This window comes from Eucyclogobius newberryi, unplaced genomic scaffold (genome assembly GCF_026437365.1).
Source record: "Eucyclogobius newberryi isolate DKJ021-1_F unplaced genomic scaffold, fEucNew1.0.hap1 SCAF_16, whole genome shotgun sequence".
Taxonomy (NCBI): Eukaryota; Metazoa; Chordata; class Actinopteri; order Gobiiformes; family Gobiidae; genus Eucyclogobius; species Eucyclogobius newberryi.
Window position 1 is genome coordinate 11,011,677 of NW_027315790.1, and position 20,742 is coordinate 11,032,418.

Here is a 20,742-nt window from a genome sequence, read left to right on the forward strand (position 1 = left end):
GCAGTGTACTGAAGAACCATATTGTACTATTGAAGTAACCATGGATATGTTTATGCACACATACATCTGATCTTTATCTATTTTCTGGAGTTATCAAACGTATTTAATGACTCGTGAACAGCTAAATCTGAGGAGAGATTTCTTTGTGATCTGTCACACTGATGCTTACGTGTTTATGAGAAAAATACAGCAGGGGCAAACTACAATAGCAAAGACAAAGATTATAGACCCGATGTAACAGATATTTCATTACTCCTAGTTTTTTTTTTTTTTTACCATGTAAATGTAGCCACTGATCCAACATACAAACACATTTTCATGTTGTAAAAAGTTATCTTTTTGGTCCCAAATGTCAAACTTCAAAGTGCTTTTTCCACCCCTGCATTTGAGATCCACCTGGAATTTTTAATTGTGGGACATGTGCTCATAACCGCTTTAACTAGAGTCTACTTCAGATTCACGGTGGAAAATATTTGTGCCATTGTTTTGGAGAGTACATGCCCAGTGCTCATTAAAGGTTTACCAGATGCAGGAATGCAAGGTGAAGGTCAGTCCCCCGAGCAGGAGCAGCTCTGGAACGGACCTGGTAGTTTTCACCCTCAGACTTGCTCCTAATAAGGCCCATTAAAGTAACCTGTATTTGGCTTCAAACAGGCGCAGAGGAGTCTCCAGTCCACTCTCACCTTCTGGACATATGTGCAGCCAGGTGTGGAACTGAACAACTGAACAAACGCTAAAATACACATAAAACACTCTTGAAACTCAAAACTGGAGCACTTCAATGGTAGCAAGTATTGGAAAGTAGCACTTGTCTCCAAAGAGATAAAAAACAACTGTAATTCAATATAATTTCAATGTTGGGCACAATTTTCTTTTTCAAATAATTGTTGAGAAGCATAACTGGGCGTGATTTGGACGTGACATCACATTGTTTTGGATGTGTTTGTTATTTTTGTATCCTTTCAGAATGCTAAGATTTAGGGCCCTTGCAGTAGTAAAACATTTTTTTTTTAATGGGAAAAAGTCCTCAAATGTTGCATGTACCAAAAAGCTGAAACATTTGTTTTCATCTGAAAGATTGTAACGGCATGCAAACCGGGATTAAAACTCAAATTCTCTCCAAGGACTTACAAAGCATGTATCCTTCAAACGACATCACAACATTGGCCTATAATGTTTAATAGCGATGGGTCAGGTGAAAGTATTATTTCTAATGTGCTGATTTTGATAGATTGTAGAACGTTCCAGTGTCCAGTAACTCAAATAAATCAGGTTATATTTGTGCTTTTTCCTTTTGATATTTATTATAAAATTGCCACTTAGAATAGAAAACCTTAATAGCATCTTCTCCATCTTAGGCTGTAATAGACATCCACAGACGAATGTTTTGAATTATTGCTCTCACTAGAGGAAAAGCTGACAAAGCAGACTCTTGTACAAACTGTGTCCGGCCCGCCACATCGAATCGGTTTATCCTCCACACGTCGCCCATTTTGCCTCACCGACCCAAAAATATTAGCAAATAGAAAATAGAAGAACATTTTGTATTGCATGAGAAGTATATTACATTTTACAGGGTTTTGAGTTTATTTTGTGTGTTTCGCAATCACTGACAAATATATGAACAGAAATAAGACAAAAAGCATATAATTTACATCTTTTATAAATAAGTCAGTGGATATGAAGTGGTTTGTTTCACATTACGGTTTATGGAAAAATAAAAACTGTAGCGAGCGAAAGGCTACGCTGTAATGTAACTGTGCTACTGATCCTGTTGTCATCATCGCAATATAATAACATACCAGTATAATGGAAATGTCACTGTGTTACATTGCATTTGGATGAAAAGATGGAGGATGCAGCTTTGGTCTGAGTCTGTAATGATTTCTGCTATAGGTCATACCATACAATTACCTTTATATATAAATAAACACCACAAAGCTATATTATCAGACAGTATTGACATGAAATGGTTTGGAAATGTGTGACCGCTAAAGCTACAACATTCAAAATTGATCACACACGATTGTGCACAGTATCTCGAAAAACTATTAAAAAGCTTTAAGGAACAGGCAGTTTTTAACAGAAATTACAAGGCGTTTTGAACTTATAAAGCGAATGTGTAATTTATAGTGAGTGGTAATGATACGCCAGGTGAGACTTCAATTAGCCTCCAATAAAAACGAAACAAGTATCTGTGAAAGGGAAGAAATGTTTCCAGCAATAACAGTTATAGCGGGAGCGCGTGTTTGCAAACAAACTAGTTCATCTAAGATTTAACATGTTTGAAATATTAGGACACATGAAGATAGACTGACTTTAGCAGCAGTGGTCAAAGACAGATAAAAAGCTCTCCTGTGATACCAAAAACAACAATATATACAAAATAACTCTGTTAACAAGCGAACAGCAATAAATTGAATGTTTTTTTTAACATGAAAATCTTGCATCTTGTCCTAAATATATTCAAATGAGTTGGAATTAGGCCAGATCAAGTTGTGGTCCAAAACATGTTCAGAATGAAACAGCCTGGCATTTTATGAATTTATTTTGATGTTTTTTGCCTAAATGATCAGTCAATTTGTCAAAACTGTGCCATATAATATACATTAAATTGAATTGAGTAAAAACATTTAAGACTTCCCGTTGGGTTATTGGTCAAAAGTGAAAATCTTGCACTCAAATGCACTGAGGTTCTGTGTTTCTCCGATATAGTGTCAGAAAGCGTTGCCTCGAGCTACAGTTAACTGAACGGAGAGTGTTAAATTGAGCAAAAGAGACAACTGTGCTTGTGTTTGAATGACAGCTGATGCCACAAAGGTCATATCTGACATAGTATCGCGTTACTCTCTAGACCTAGGTGTGCCTAATAGCTTTATGTCTCACGTCTAACAATCTGCCTCTCAGATTTCCTCCTCTCTGAACTGTCCCCCCCGGATTTCACCTCTGTCTGGTTTATAGATTTAGTCCGAAAAGCTCAACGGCCCATAACAGACCTTCTTAAATTGGCTTTTTTGTCAGGTAAGGGTGTTTTTTTACCAGTTAAAACTCTGGTCTTGGGAGATGGATGTTCCTGTGGAGGACTCTGGATGAAAAGAAAAGCGTTGTTTGTGGAGCAATAAACATTGAGTTACAGAGGAAGCAGGGAAGATTGACATGTTAAAGTGGAAAGAGAAGTTGTTCGTAACCCCAGAGTGTAATACGGTGTGAAGAGGGTTGATCTTGTATCCCGGGCAACATGGCGCATCCACTGTCCTGTTAAAGTTCTCCTCAGTCAGTGTGGCGGAAGGTAAATGTCTCATGGAGCTTTTAAAATGTCCTTATTTACGCTTGCGATGGTGGTGGTTGTGCATGTCCTCCATTGTAATTCTGCCCCAAACGCCGATCACAAATGCCTCGATTTCACACTCATTTTCACCTCGGACAATGCGAAAGTAGCCATTTTCACCCCAGTTCTTTCCCCAAGAGTTGGCTGCAATCTGAAAGGATAATGCATACAGGGTTAGAAGTGGGCAATATCAGAGTTGTTCTTTTGAAAATACGTAAATATATAACTAGAGTATATTATTTTTATTTTTATTTTATCAGACATTGTCTGACTCCCTCGCCACCACAAACATTGTCTGACTCCATCGCCACCACAGACATTGTTGATTCATTTCTCCCTGTGGCCCTCAGAGGCAACTGTTGTTGTGATTTTGGGCCTTACAAAAATAAATTGATTTGATTTGATTTGATTTTTATATATGGTGAAATCTCCGCAGATATGAGGCGAATTTTGCACAATACTTGAACCTCACAACATTTAGAGGTAGAATAATTAAACATTTTGATTTTCATTGCCCCATATAAAACAATTAAGAAAACATCTGTATGTCCCACAATGGGAAAACTGCTAAAAGGAAATAGAATCCTTACCCAATATTTCTGTACTGTTCCATCAACTTTTCTCTCCTCTCCCCACCTGAAAACAAAAAAACAACATGTTTAAATACATTAACAGAACAAACATCAGGAAGGAAACATGTCAATATCAAACAGCTGTCAGAGTTAGGGCCCTATTTTAAACTTCAGAAGATTTCCAGGGAACGTCATCTTGGTTGACACTCCTGGAATGTGTTCACCTTGGACACGCTGGCACTATTGACAGATAAAAGCAGGAAGGGCGTCCGATTATGTCCGAGATTGGGAAAAAGCTTCATCGACATCCTGAAAACATGATATTTATGGCTGGACAACACTGAGCTGCACTTGCACATAATTCCATTCCAAAGAACACGGAATTCCCCTTTTCCTGTGCCGTTTCCGTGCTCCGGAAAGAAACAGGAAGCAAGGAGGAGGTCTCACGGAAGTTACTTCAGTCTTGTCAACATCTGACCGCCTAATATGGAATGTGTAAAAGCCAACATAGTATCAGTGTCCCCTCTGCCCTCATCAAGAACAGCATCCCCTCCTCAAAACAAAAAAAGACCATTCATTCCCATCATACCTTGCTCTCAAGTCATAACTCTTGTAAACTGTAGCCAACTTTTAGACGCCTCAATTTCTTTACTTGCCATAATCAAAACCACCTCCCAAAGCCATCCTGTTTTTACACTCGAGTCCTTCACTTTCCCAAGATACTTCTGGTGCCCAATCATTTGTTATCTTTTATAAGAGAAAGGAATGCTGGGAGAATTGTGAGCCTGGTTTTGGTGTTTTGCCAAGTCCAAGGACCACAGCACATGAGCGAATCATCTACCCATCAAGTGACTTTATACCCATCAAGTGACTTTATTCCAGTCTGACATCATATGAAACAGACTAGAGAAACAGATGATGTCAGTCAATCAGGAAAACTTGTAATTTCAATCAAACATCAATTTTAGTTTCACTCAAAAAGGCACCTGCAATCACATGTGAGGCCAGACAGAATAGGCTCTTCATTGGTGATCTACCCTCCAATCACGGCACATGCCCACAACAGGAGCTGGAGACCGGACTGTGGGCCTGTGACCTCTCCTCCGGGGCACTGATCCCCGTCTCTGTCCGGTGCGTTCAGGACGGGATCAGCACGGCAGACAATATTCTTTCCACCACACTGCGCCTCAATACAGTTTTAACAAACTTTCCCAGGGCCCAGGCTTAAGTGAATTCACCGCTGTGGGATTTACTTTGAGCAAACAAACTGGTGCTTGTGGTTGGCAGGTTGGAGCTCAAACGGCTGTCTACAGCCAACTGTCCCAAAGAGCAAGAAGCAGAAGGCTAACTGTATTAAAGGTTGCATGTTGGGACTTAACATTAGGCCTGGGAACATATTAAATATTAAACTCTCAATTATTGTGACCAAAATTATTGCAATTAACAATATAATATAATAATTAAACCAGTGCATGTGTCTGAGCAAACACTTTTATTGTTTTTTGTTGTAAGTGAAATTAACAATAAATTGAAGTTAACATACCACTAGATATGGTTTAGGGATTTAGAGTTGACAGATTTGGAATCAAATCAAAACAAAAATTTTGTTGCAATTTTAAAAATAGCATATTGCTGCAATTACTGTGTTTCCATCCAACTAAATATTCTTCATATAGGTGATATTTTGTACAAATTCTGCCAATCCTGTGGTTTACACCTCTGCAAATGTGTTCTGAAATACCTGTGATAATTGTATTACTTTAGTTTATATTTAGGCTCATAATTCTTGTTTAAAATGTTTTTTTTTTTCAAATCACAATTTGATATTACTACAGCAATTGCTGAGATGTGTTCCTTAGGAAGACTAAAGACTAGATGTCAGTCACATCAAGAGGACAAATTATAATTTGAATTATGGATATTGTGACAATATTCCTAGAATCATACTTTTGTTGTGCAACCCTCTACTTGAAACCGTACATTAAATTTTTACAGACATACCGGTGACGTTGCTACAATGGCAAGGCAAGGCAAGTTTATTTGTAGAGCACATTTCATACACAAGGCAATTCAAAGTGCTTCACACAGCAGGAAAAATGCATTCAAATCACAAAGAAATTACAGAAATACAATAAAATTAACTAAATTAAAAATTATCAATCCAACTGATTTTCTAAACTAATAAAATCACAAACAAAAGAGAAGAGTGCAAAGATAAAAATTAACTTCAATAAAATTAACTAAATTAAAAATTATCAATCCAACTGATTTTCTAAACTAATAAAATCACAAACAAAAGAGAAGAGTGCAAAGAAAAAAATCCTTTCAGTCGTATGCGCAGCTAAACAAAAGTGTTTTTAGCTTAGATTTGAACATTGTCAGAGTAGAACCTGTCTCACATCTTCAGGAAGACTGTTCCAGATTTTAGCTGCATTAAACTGAAACGCAGATTCCCCATGTTTTGTCCTGACTCTGGCACCAGCAGGAGGCCGGTCCCTGAGGTCCTCAGAGTTGATGGTTCATATGGCACTAACATATCCAAGATGTACTTTGGTGCTAGGCCACGGAGAGACTTGTACACAAGCAGAGCTGCTTTAAAGTCTATTCTCTGAGCCACAGGAGCCAGTGCAGAGACCTGAGAACAGGACTAATGTGATCATACTTCCTGGTTCTAGTTAGGACCCGAGCAGCAGCGTTCTGGATGTACTGCAGCTGTTTTACAACTCGTTTGGAGAGGCCAGTGAGCAGGCCGTTACAGTAGTCTAATCTACTGGAGACAAACGCGTGGATAAGTCTCTCTAAATCTGGTTTTGACAGTATATTTTTGATTTTGGCAATGTTTTTTAGATGGTAAAAAGCTGCTGATGTTATTGATTTGACGTGGCTATTAAAGTTAAAGTCTGAGTCCATTATTACCCCCAGATTTCTAATTTGGTTTGTAGGTTTTAGAGCGAGACTCTGGAGGTGACCGCTAACACTTTCTCTTTGTTTCTGTGGGCCAAAAACGATTATTTCAGTCTTGTCTGAGTTCAGCTGGAGAAAGTTGTTTTGCATCCACAAACTGATCTGTTGGATGCAGTGACAGAGTGAATCTACTGGTCCATAGTCACCTGCCGATAGTGAAACATAGATCTGAGTGTCGTCTGCATCATTGTGATAGGACACATTTTCACTGCGTATCAACTGACCTAACGGCAGCATGTAGAGGTTGAACAGAAGGGGACCCAGGACTGACCCTTGGGGCACTCCACAGGTCAGGGTCATGTGGTCTGAGACACAGCTACCAATTTCAACAAAGTACTTCCTGTCTTCCAGATAGGACCTTAACCAGTTTAGGGCAGTGCCAGTGATGCCCACCCAGTCCTCTAGTCTCTGTAAGAGGATCCCATGATCGACAGTGTCAAAAGCAGCACTCAGATCTAACAGAATTAAGACTGAGGCTTTGCCCGTGTCAGTGTTCAGGCGGATGTCATTTGTCACCTTGACAAGAGCAGTCTCAGTGCTGTGATGAGGTCCAAAACCTGACTGAAAAACATCAAATGAGTTGTTTATTAAGAGGAAATCTGTGAGCTGTTGGTAAACAACCTTTTCAAGGACTTTGCCCCAAAATGGTAGATTAGAGATGGGCCGGTAATGACTCAGTACTGCGGCATCAAGACTGCTCTTCTTTAGGAGAGGCTTTATGACCGCAGTTTTCAAAGACATTGGGAATGTACAAACAATTTTACATGAAAACATTTTTGGGAGTACTGTGAGCTGTGGAGCATGTCATTTGAACGAGGTAAGTACAGGTCTGTGGATAAAAGTTGCGGTGTTTACGCTGAACAAGCCTGTGCAAGACTCGTTATCATCAAATGAATGCCATAAAATATACATCACACAGACGCAGGGTTAAAAAGGCTGTGTTTTGTCTTGATCAATGACAAATCAGATAAAAGCACTTAGTCATAACATCGAGGAATTTCAAGTCATTAGATGTGATTTTCTAGTGAACACAAGAAGACAGGCAGCGACAGAGTAAGCAAACACACGGCTATTTGACTACCATTTAGACACTTTTCTGCTTTTCTGCTCATTTCTGATGCAATTTCTATGATTTAACTGCAACTACAAATAAATAAGTTAAACATGTTGTTACATTCTTTGGACTCCAGAAAGTGTAAGCTTGACTAAACATCTGCAGGTGAGATTAAAGGAGTGTACAGGAGGGGCCGAGGTCTCCAGGTGTGTCAGACGTCTGCCGACTGCATATTTGTGGTTTTTGTGGTTGTTGGAGGAGGACAGGGGGAAGTAGGGGTTTGTCTGGGCCCACAAAGGAGCGGAGACAAGGTGTGTCTCCAAAAACAATTGGAGGGGAGGAGGCGTATTTATGTACTTGGTCATGACAGTGTAAGAAGTAGTCAAGTTGACACAATTACTGCCCGATTCATATAAACATAGTTGCAAAGAAGAAACATAAATTGTTCCAGGAAGAACAAGTGCATTCAGGGCTCAACAATACGGAGCTGAAAACAAATTTATATTTCATTAACCCAAAACATTGACTTTGTAGAAAGGCATGAACAGGATAAATATTGGAAATGATTCCAAATTTTGAATATACTTTCAACACATTTGTTTCAGTTATATTAAAACAAATATAATACATAAAGTCAATCTCTGTCATGCAACAGAGACCAAACTATTACATAAAGGCTAATTTAGACTGAATGAGGAAAATCATTAATAATTTCTGTCAGACGAAGGACTTGGTGTGATATTGTGTGTTTCAAGTTTGTTTTGGTATTGATTATTGCGATCTTTAACAATATATATAGTGTGTAGCCCAATAAACAGTATATAAATTAACCGGTTAGTTGGATGTAATGGCTGTAAAGTCATGAATTGCTTGTTCTGTAGCAAACTTACCCAATGATCCTGACTGAGTGTGTCCCATGCTTGCGATAATGAGGAGGTTTTGTGAAGCTGACGTCTGTGTGCTTGTAAATTCCACTCTTGTACACAAAGAAGTCTTCATGCACCTCCATAATAGCTAGAAAAGCATAATGTTAAAGTCAGTACTACATTGGAACGACTCATTACAGAACACACTGAAAAGCAATCTGAATACAGTGTACCGAAGCGAAAACTCATTTATACTTTCCACTAAACACACAATGCACACACATCTTTGTCAAAAAGGAACTTGACATGAAGCCAGTAAGTTTTTCTGCACGGCATAACAATAAGGCCCACAGAGCACACACACATGAATGCTGCGCAGCATTTTAAGTGGACTTGACAATGGTCCAGATGGGCAGCAGACAATGAGGCGGGCCGTGGAGGAAAGTCAGTTTGACCCTGCACACCTGATGCTTCCATGGCTTCTGACCAGGTGTCAAGAGTCAAAAGTTTAAAATGAGGCCAGTTCTACTAGAACAGCAAAGGTCAAACGTAACGTCAAGGGTCAGACCTGTAACCCAACCCTCAAAGTTACAAGCGTTTCAAGTCTCACTACTACATGAGGGAGCGCTGTTTGGACTAAGATACGATTATATTTGAGGAGGCATCCACTCAAACAGATCATCTTACCTTGCACCGGGCCATTATCCATAATCTCCTTCATGATCTCCATGTCCTGTGAGACAAGATAAAGCTCATTACAGGTATATGGCAGACAGGTGGAGCGGAGTAAAACAGCCTCTGAAGATGTTAACTGTAAAATAGATTGGGCCTCCCCTGCCTTTAATGCCCGGTATATTGACTCAGAGCTATGGGACACACAAACAATATGCAGTAATGACTGTGAGGAGCATTAGTGTTAGCGTCAATTAGCTTTGATGGATTCAGCCTGATAAAAGACATGTCAGCAATAGCACATTGATGTGTCTGTGAGTTAAATGAGGAAGATACTGTAGATAGATAGATCATTAATCTAGGGGGATGAATATTGTTGGAAAAGTATTACTGAAATAATGTTGTCAGTAATAGTGTCTATCAATAACAATGCAAGACAAAATTAAAGTGATTTGATACAAGAATAAACTGATTATCGACCTGCAGATTGCATTAGTATTCAAGATGCAAACAGTAGATAGGCTAAACAGCAATAATCTAATTTAGAATGAAACAATTGCCGTGAATAAAACAAGAATTTATAATCGAGAGAATACAGTTATATAGTCTATATTTGCTGTCCATTAAATCTTATGTATCTTATGTATCTATGTATGTATGTGAGCCTTTTGGAGCTGCATTAACAAGTTCCCATTTTCTTTCACAGACTAAAAATGTATGACTAACATCCACACTGGAAAAACATGTGAGGGGAATGACATTGTAGTTGAGCACAGTGTCTAATGAATGCAGCGTTACACCACAGTGTTTACATTGTTTACATTGTTTACATTGTTTACAGTGTTTACAGTGTTTACAGTGTTTAGGATGTGGCAGAGCAAGTGCTGGATGCATTACTCACATTGGAGGAGAGCCTGTATGGAGGAGTGGACTGGTAGATGTCGTTGTGGTAGTTGTGTGTGTTGGGACAGCGCTGTGTGGCCTGTCTCTTCCCTCGTCCCACCGAGCGGCTCTGCATCATGCAGCGGACCACCTCAGCGGGCAACAGCTGAGGTGGGCTGTAGGGGTAGCAGTCTTCAGTGACTACTCTGTAAAACATGAGCAAAAGTCAGAAAATTGTCTGTGCAATAAGCCCAGATTTGGATGGCTAATAGTGAAGTGTACCCTCTGCGACGGAGGTACCACCAGGCCCCGTCGATGCGTCCTCCTGCACAGCCCCCCTGATTACGAGTGTCGCAGGAAATCAGGTTCTGTGGAGAGAGCTGCGGCGTCATGTGACCCATGGACTGGATTGAGATTCGATCTGAGGCCACAGCTAATGAAGAGCAGAAGTATTTTAATGGCATCATCTTAATTTAAATGTTTTGTCAGACAATCCATATTCATTAAGTCTGTGGTGGAAAACAAAACACTCCCGTCTGACCAAAAGAAGTTAGTGCTTGATAATCCACGTACTGGTAAGTGCTTCATTGTCCCCATTTTAAATTCACTGTTTCATAACTTGCCTGCAGTGGAGAAGGCCCAGGAGGCTGCACAGTTGCCTTGGTCCAGTGGCTCATGAATCTTTCCGGGCCATTTCTCAACTGAGTTGAAATAAAGCGGAAGTTGTTCACTCTGGGGATCCATGTTCATCTAAAAGATAAACCATGACATTTATTAATTTCTATGTCAGAGTTTAAGCTTGGATTACCATGGACTATTTGGTCCTTTTCTTTGCGCCACATCGGTTGGCTCATGGGCTGATTGCATAAGCATGTTAATCAAGCCGTGAGCAGAAAGGGGTTATTCACAGGCAATTAGGAACATTTGGCCTTCTGTCAATCTGTGAGCAAGTGGAATTGACAGCAACCTTTGAACCCAGATATCTCCATAGTTGCTACCATTTTTGGAGACTCTATTCAAAGATGGGGAGAATGTCTCTATTATATATGCAGTGAAGATAAATCCTCATTATGATATGGCTCACATGACTCTAGAAATGCCAAACGTACTCTGTTCATTAATCTCCGCTTAAGGTTGGGTGAACTCTAATCTCTCAGTTATGTGTGATAACAGAGCGCACGCTTCTGTAAAACGGACGTCCCCTTCTGAAGTATGCCGAGGCCAGACGGACAGCTGATACATGACAAAGGAATGTGCCACTATCCAAAAGGTGAAAGGTCGAAGTCTTAGTCTTACAACACAGCCTCAAAGCATACAAAAGCTAACGACGAAACAGCAAGGAGTCTTATGAAATGATCCAAAGTGGGGCCATTTCAAAAGAGGTGCGCAGGAAGGAGAATGGATTGAGATGTAGTTACACAGGGACTTGTAGACGTCGGAAAGTAAAAAAGGGGAGTTCTGGGAAGTAAGGATGAGGCCGCGGTGTGTCATGAGAGTCAGGAGCATGTGCGACGCAGAGATGGAGGTGCAGACATAGGAGGAGGCTGCTCTTTATGCCTGCCACCATCCCCTCTATCTTCTGTCTGCTGTTCCGTGTCTGTCTTATGTAATCTGTCTGGGCGCAATGTAAACAGAGACGCCATGGATCACAGTGGACTGAGGGCCCAGACACAGAGGCAGTCACCTGCTCAGGAGCCACCATAATTAAGTGAAAAATGTTGCTCTCTTTTAGAATTAGGTCAACAACTGTGTACAAGTTACTCATATATAGAGGCCAGTTCCAAGTTTGACTATGACAGCACATCATCGTTAATACCATGCTGTACCAGGACATATAGTGCTAAAATGTATGTGTTTTATGTACATGGTTAAGGGCCCAGAATACATAAAGTCTGCTTGATTCAATTCTACAAAATGCCGTAAATAATCCTGCATGAGTGAAGAGTGTTGGAGAAATGGGTGTGTTTGTGATGTACAGGGTGTTTCCTATGGAGAAATTTAGTCAAGGGAAATACTTGAACTGTGATTTCCTAAGGAGGGAAGGATATTGTCTTCCTTGACTCAAGCAGGCAATGCCTCCTGGCTGCACTAATATTATTTTATGTTGCAACTGACCCCTAAAGTAAATTGCATTGCAGTTGCATACATCTTTGTGGAATGTGCTTCATTTTGTGGAGAGACAAATTCTCTAGTTGTTTCTTAAAGGTTGCAATTCTGTTCATAGCGGATTTCCAAAATTGCACATATTTGGGAAGTATTAAAGTAAATAGAATATAATACTCAAATGTGAAATACCTGGATCTCGTTCATGTTTAGTACAGTCCTGGAGGGTCTCTGTGTGCCCAGTCTGTAGCGAATGCCCTCATCCAGTGTCATGCCATGAAACTGAGTGTAGTTAGAAGCCCTCCACCTGAAAGAGGAGGACATTGAAGTCAGGAAATAATATTTCTGTGTACAATAGATCTTATCACTGTAAGTGCTGTATGGCCCATACCCATATTTCCCTCTGTTTACTGCTTGGATCATGTCCGCCTCCATCAAACAGGAGTTCTGCTCACACTCCCAGCGTCCAGTCGTACCGCACGTACTACAAAAGACACACAAAAACATTGTGATGGGTTAAATTCATGCAAACACCCAGGGGATATTCAACTTTAAATATGAGCCAAGTTTGCCTCCAAAATGAAGGAATAATGGAAAGAGAGTGAGACGGAGATGAGGAGGATAAAGGCCACAAGAAACCTTTTAAGGCAGCAGCACTCGCTCCATTTTTAGCCAAGAGAAAGCTCTCTAAATTCTGAAGTCAGGGAGATGACAAAGTGGATAAGGGAGCCGGATATTAACAATGACATTTACTTGTTTTTATTGGGTGTATTTAAAAATAGCAAGAAGTGATGTGAGTGCCTCAACAGCTGACTTTGTTACAATGAATGCACGGTTCCAGTTTACAAGTTTGGCATCTGTGAGCACATGTTAACAATTACGTTCATTGTTGTTACACCTGTTACATTATAGAACGTCGCTCAGACATATTTTATCAATCGTTCCACACACTCAGATCTAATTTCCTTTTCAGGCACACTAAATCCATTATCTCGTGTGTGTTTGCACACAAAACCTCCCTGTAACTCCCGTAGCACAGAGGGTACAGACAGTGACCCCTGACCTCTCCCTCCCGTCAGAAGATCGCAGGCATGCACACAGCAAAGCGCCACCGGGTCAGAAAGCATAATAAATTAACACGAGCGCAGGCGTAATGACAGACTCACAGAGGCACACGGACAGAGTGCGCCCGCAATTTGAGTAATGAGGCCTATGTGGACAACGGGAGGCCATATTTTACATTCCAGGTCACGCTTGATCATCCCAATGACTTCACCTCTGGGACATGGGGAAATACATACAGGGGATTTCACTTAAATAATACACAGATACACAAGGTGTATCTGCTCACATGGCAACACATGTTTGAGTTTAAAAGTAAGCACACACTATCAATATAATGATGGAAAAGGCGACAGGAATGTTCCAGCAGAAGAGAACATTTTTGTATTTTATGAATGCTACTGTTTATGCTATCTCAGGGAATATCATCAGGTGATGCCTCATCACATTTTTGTTAAAGGTAAATCCATCTGCAAGAGCAATAATAGTCCTCATGCATTGAGCAGCTACTAACCCAAATAATTTAAGCTTAATAACAGTGAAAAGTACATAAAGAAATCAACAGCCATCCGGCTATTTAACAACTTTAAATCTATCATCAATGTCACAATATCCAATTTTAGTGTTACAATTATTGTGGGAATTATTGATACCATGACCAAATAACAGTAAAATTCTCCATCTTCAGTATGTGAAACTTTATGAAGGATTTATTCAAGTTAATTTGACATAAACAGTCAGATATAAAACCTTTTATATTCAAGTTCACTTTAGAGCAGCGGTGGGCAATTATTTTCCTCCGAGGGCCATATTAGAATCATGATTATAATATGTTTTGCTCTTACAATTATAATGTGTCCTGAATATTCATGATTATCAATTAACCAAATAATCTTGACATCCATGGTGAATATTTTGTTGTCGAGACTGTTGGACAGTCGGATTGTGTCAGAAGTGCAGATGGGAGCGTGTGTGTTTCTGTCCAGTTAATGAGAGGAAAAGGAGAAGCCTTTTGGGAAATAAGAAGTGTAGGAGTGCAAATGTCTCCCCTTGTGCCAATGGCAGGGTGCTATTCTTCAAGTGTCCATGTGTACTGCTTTAGTAAGTCTGTGTGAAAGCGCTTGTGCAGGGACCTCTTTGTCGGCAAGTCAAAAGGGGAGTTGGCACATAAACAGATTTTTCCTTCCGCTAACCTGCGAATATCTTGACAAGTCTATCCTCCAGCACTACAGCTGGTGCCCTGCAGTCCATCAAATCGCTATGAGAGCCACTTCCAATCTGTCTCTTATCTGCACAACCATCAGGGCCTTTCACTCAAATCTGTTTCAAAATGTCTCCAGCCTTTAGCTTGACACAGGGCAGCTACAACAGTCCGACAGCTGAACCGTGTGAGGAGCTGAAGAGCTGAGGGTCAATACAGTTTAGTTTAGACATGCCCTGGCAAACAGCCTTACTCTGCTTCTGTTTGAATACTGCTAATGCGTACGAATACATACTAAGCCAACAAGAAACTACCGTTTGAAATCAAAGACATAGACTCGGTGACACTGTAATGAGAAAACCGCAGAAAACCGAGAAAACAGGTGAGGAATGCAATTTGTCTGTCCTAACTCTTAACTTCATCTCTCGTCCTTTTGAACGTTCACTAGAGGAACATTTAGCTTTCCTTTTAGACAGACATAAGAAATGGTTAGAAGATTCTCCTGACCTGACTGCACGGACAACTAATTAGAAAATGATGGTACACTGTTGTTGGGGAATTATAAAGGTATCATTTATTGTTTATAGCCACTTAGAAGAATCATAATTCAACAATTACAGGTTTTTATTTTAGCTTCCATTTTTCAATAGACAGCGTTGTTTGTCCTGTGTGTCATGCTATGTGCTTTGAATGTAATACTACTATAATAAGTATACTTATATTGATAGTTGCATTTTTCAAAAAGGGATATGTAAGAATAAAAAGAGATCAGGGACAAGTTATTTTGTTTATTCATAGCTTTTTTTTTTTTATTACACAGACGCCTGCAGCTGGCGGAGAATAGAGTAATAGTAATAGAGTTTTTCACATGTTAGACCGGTCATATGTCAAATCCAGAATATGTCATGTAGGTTACTGTGTTTGTCTGGACCTATATTCACTTGTGGGAACATTTAGGTTTTATGTGCATTAAGAGACATGAAGGGGAAAGGTGTATTTACCTACCATAAATTGCAGTTCTTTTTGTAAGTTTGTCCTGATGAGAACTTGTTTCCATTTCGTTCGCAGGTGCCTGACGAGACAAAAAAAAGCAATTGAATTTTAATAGCTCTTCTTCTGTATGTGAATGTGTTGGCCTGAGTGTGAGTGTACACACAAAATATATGAGCTCTAAGAAGCTCTGAGCTCCATAATCCTCAGTAGGAATGTGGCGTTAGGGTCTTTCCTGCCTTCCCAGGCTTCCTCCATGCTTTAACCAGCTTATGCTCACCTTTGACTATTGAGAAGAGCAAGAATGTAGCTCTCCAAATGCATCAATAATTAAACTGGGAAATGTTCGCCTCCTGTTGATTAAGTCCATTTTCACCTCAGAACGTGACGTGGCGGCTGTGACTCAGCTATAGACATTCCTTTGGAGGGAATTTGACCTGTGACACTCTATCTGATTCACACATATAAGTTGGCTAAACAGCAGAGACTTGGTGACAGACTTTTATCTATGAAATGAATTATAGTCTGGGCTGCAGCCGGTGTAAATTTGTTAAAGAATTCAGTGCATGCTGTTACAGTGTGAATTTACAGACAGCATATATGATTAGCCCATAACATAAGGCCGGGCAAAGTGGGATTTATGGCGTACAGCTGTCATGGACAATCACAACTCACTGTAAAATACTAGAGTGCCAGATAGAGTCTGTAGACATATAATTCTCTGGCACTCAACAGGTGATTTGATATGATGGTAACTGTTTCATTTCTCACAATGGTAATAAGCAGTTAAATCAATCACACTATGAATACACAATTACACATGGGTGAATAATAATAATGTGGTCAGTCTTTGTAAGAAGGACTTATTGTGTAGGTCAGCACCATCTCCCTGTCTCTCTTCAAAGCTGGACATGATGTGCAATATGCTCATTGAAAGTGTCGCCTTTTGAACCTCTTTGTCGTCTATAGAAGCACATACCTGCCGGGACCTCGGTGTCACCCGTCCCAGGCCTGGTGTCTCTGCCTCCACATAGCCCAAATTCTTTAGCTTGACCTCTATTCATCCCTCTGTACCCCCCTCCCCTTGTCCTGGGTTAATAAGAAACTCACTGTTCCTTCTCCCTGCTCAGGTGGAGCTCACATTTTACACCTTTGCATGTTAACCATTACAATGAAAGTTTGCAGAATAAAATTAATTATTGCTGCAGAGATGTTGGGTCTTTTTAACAGAGAGGTCAATTTAATTATATTCTTATTTGTTTTAAAATTTAAAAAAATCTGGCACTTTTACGCTCAACAATTTGAATCCACATAAGGTGGAGGTGTTTCATAAAGTAACTCTGAGCACCTGGACATTGTTTTAAAGGGTTTTATTACATCCACCACAGGACCCAAAAAATGTATTCATTGGCAGTGGTTGGCATTAAGATTTTTTAGGAACAGTGTCAGTAACAGGCGAAGAAAAAAATTTTATTTAATTTTTGCAAGTATTTTGTACACTGTAACTCCAAGACAAAAGGATCTTGGTTCAACAATTATGTTTGCCTTTGTGAGGTAGAGCTCTTCGAGGCTTCCACTCCATTCTCCGGTAGAATATGTTATCTTTCAATTGAAATGGTTCTGGTTACAGAAAAAAAGTGAATTGCCCCTGAAGAACAACAGTAGATACTTCCGAAGCCCAGACTTGTGTATTTTAAATATTTTTCTCAGGAGTCAGTGTAATACCTCATTTGTCAAGGAGTGTTCCATTGTAGAAAAATACTCAGTTGTAGTGGTCTGGACCAAGGAGGCATATCACCATTTTAAATTGTATCCATGTTGCTCTAAAATGTAGTACAATTATTTGGTTCACTGACAGCCTTTTCATCGGGACATTTCACCGCAGCAAGCAACAGACTTTGATTTATGTGTTTTTATTTTTAATGTGTATGACTCAGAGTCACAACACAATCACACAATCAAAATTTTCTGAGCACTCGAGCCTCAGTTGTGGGACAACACAGGATGACTCAAACATACATGATTCTATCGAACTACAACTTTGAGTAAGAATATGATGAAGGAACACGGTTGTAACAAGGTTACGGTTATTCAATTTCAACAAGGTTAAAAGCATATAAAAACATCTATTTTACATACAATGTCACCCTGAAAAATGACTGATTATATATTGTCACTTCTTACCAATAAAAGGAGGCTGCACACCTAGACAGTGTCCCCAGAAGTCGGGGCAGCAGTCGGACACGGTCCGGTTACAGAAGAGGTCACAGTAGCAGATGGTGTCCAGATATGGGACAGTGCACATGTCGTCTCTGCCCGGGCAGCAGCCTCCTCTCCTCTGACAGTAGGAGCCATAGCGGTCCCTGATGCCCCCCGTGTGCAGCGGGCTCGCCAGCTCCCTCTTGGTCCTACTGGACAAAATTCTATCTACAGTACCCTCTCCGGCCACTAGCAGCAGCGCAAACACAGGCAACAAGGCGGCTTTCATGGTGAGCTGTAAAGAAGAGAAATAATATTAAATGTGGTAAAGAGGCTTTTCTCCCATAGAAAAGGCTACATGCGATTGTGGCGAGACCGTCATTCCGATTCTGGAGCCCAGAACTAACCCTAACCTTAACCCTAACCTTAACCCTAATCCTAACCTTAACCCTAACGCCTAAACCTTAATGTTTAAACCTGAAAAAAAATGTATTGTGCCAAAAACGGGAGTTGATCTCAGGACTTCACACATGTGAGTCCGCGTCTCTAACCGCTGGGCCAACACGTTTTGTAGACTGTTTGCTGCGAGACAGAAAATCTCTCCAGAATCAGGATGACGATCTTGCCACAACCGCATGTGAAAAGGCTTTGTGTAGGTGCATAGACGTGACTTTTGCCAGCGTACCATCAAGTTTATTCTTTGCAGTTTCATAAACACCAACTCAAATGGTAGCCTGGTAGTACACATACACAAACACAAGATAAGCCTAAACTAAGCTGGCAGTAATGAGACCAAATAATCAACTGGGCTATCCCCCCAAGTTTCCTTTAATGAAGCCAAAACAAACAGTAGCTTTATAAGAAAACACACTCCTCCCCATAAACCATTTTTGCATCAAGCTGTTCTTAGCCAGTCAAGGGATGTCCAAAATAACCTTTATTAAAGATTTGAACGGAAAAAGATTGTGCTTCTTGTAACAGGAATTGACAATAGTAAGCAGCAGTCTTTTTGTTTTTTTATTCTACTTTTACAGTGTTGTGTTATATTTCTTTTTTAAGTATTTATTGGCATGTGGGCTTTATTAGACAGGATTGTATGGCATGAAATGTGGATGAGAGAGGGAAGGGCATTGCAGCAAACTGACAGAAGCTGGATTCGAACTCACGACGCTGTGGATTGTTCACATGGAGTGCACATGTGCAATCCACTCTATCCACTCCACTGAGCAGCATATGTTGTATTGAATTTATTTATTTAAATTGTTATTTATTATTAGTTATCTATAGTTATTTTTGAATGCATGTTTCAATTATCTGGCTGTTCTTGAACTGTGCGTCGCAACATTCAAATTTCCCCCCTTGTGGGACAAATAAAGGTCCCGTTATCTTTTCTTATCTTATTGGTGGAAAGGACTCTTTAATCGTGCACAATTATGAATTTATTCATCAATATATTCACTTGACACCACTAACCTGGTTGGAAAGTAGGAAAAATGCTGAAATAAGAACCGCAAATAGGGCTTTAATTAACAACTATTGTACATTTAGTGCACGGTGGCAAAGGCGGTTAGCGCTCTTGCCTCCCAAGAAGGAGATCATGGGTTCAATTCCCGGACCAGACCAACATCACATGATCTCTCTGGGTGGAGTCTGCATGTTCTCCCCGTGTTACCGTGGGTTCTCTCCGGGTTCTCCGGCTTCCTCCCACCGTCCAAAGACATGCATGTGTTAGGTAAAAATTGGTGACTCTAAATTGGCCCTAGTGAATGAATGTGAGCGTGAACTGTCTGTAATGTCTGTGTCTCTGTGTTGGCCCTGCGACAAGTTGGCCACTGTCCAGGGTGTACCCCGCCTAAGGCCCGAAGTCACTGGGATAGGCTCCAGTCACCCGCGACCCCGAAAGGGAACAAGCGGTAGAAAATGGATGGATGGATGTACATTTAGATTTGTCTAAATAAATTATCAACCAAATAAATGTGGAAATTGAAGGTTTCTAGCTATAGATAGATACATTTATGAATAATAGTTTATTGTTTTTCTTGACATTTTGAGTTAACTTTATCACTGTCTTTGTTATTAAAAGGTCTTTTTGTATGTATTTTAGAGTTTGTATAGTCCAGATAACAATGACTCTTCTGAAAAAAACGATACAATTAGTCTTTATAGTCGACTAGTTGCAATTAGTTGATTCATTGTTACAGCCGGAACTGCAAATATATCAGATTTTTTTTTGGTATCACGTCTCTTTTGTGTCTGTCCTTTGCTTAAGCCCATCTCTGTCCACTTAGCCTTAACAAAGGACACGTGTGTTTGTGTGTGTGCTGGCCTGTCACTAAATACAGATCCTATGGGCAGGGTCAAACAATGAATAGAGGTTGGCCACTGCTTACATAAATCAAATCATTAATTATCCAATCAGATCCCAGAGCACAATAGGCACCTCGCACATAAAGCAGTTCTCCGGAAAAGGGATCTTTGCCGGACTGTTTTCTGCATGACTGTGCCTTTAGTCCAGAGCCACACACACACACGGCTTCACACTGATGCACAAACAGGCATATGGCAGCGGGGATGAGCAGGTCTCTTCCTTTTACAACAAGTGTTTTGCCGTAGCAGCCATGCAATAAACCACCCACCAGTCTGTTGCTGAGATGCGGAGGCCTTCGGGTCAAAATGAACCCACGTGGTGATCAAAACACTGCAGCTAAAGGTTTAGTTAATACCTCCTCATGTGTTACAAGCAAGGAGTTTGAACAACAAAAACAGCAGCATTTCCATTTACCTATTGTTGGGATGTATTTATTTGATATATTCATGAAAATCCAATCCACATCAGAGCACAACAAACT

General features: G+C 40.2%; 1 protein-coding gene across 1 annotated transcript; it reads right to left on the reverse strand.

The window, feature by feature from the left end:
* Positions 1 to 2,532: 2,532 nt before the first annotated feature.
* On the reverse strand, positions 2,533 to 18,620 carry tinagl1 (tubulointerstitial nephritis antigen-like 1). Its single transcript, XM_072447484.1, has 12 exons — positions 18,579 to 18,620; positions 17,879 to 18,188; positions 15,710 to 15,776; positions 12,833 to 12,925; positions 12,634 to 12,748; positions 10,962 to 11,088; positions 10,621 to 10,771; positions 10,358 to 10,544; positions 9,472 to 9,517; positions 8,809 to 8,932; positions 3,919 to 3,964; positions 2,533 to 3,479 (listed from the first exon to the last, which is right to left on the reverse strand). The coding sequence occupies exons 1-12, from the start codon at positions 18,603 to 18,605 to the stop codon at positions 3,321 to 3,323; spliced, it is 1,452 nt and encodes a 483-aa protein (XP_072303585.1). The 5' UTR covers positions 18,606 to 18,620; the 3' UTR covers positions 2,533 to 3,320.
* Between the last annotated feature and the right edge of the window lie 2,122 nt (positions 18,621 to 20,742).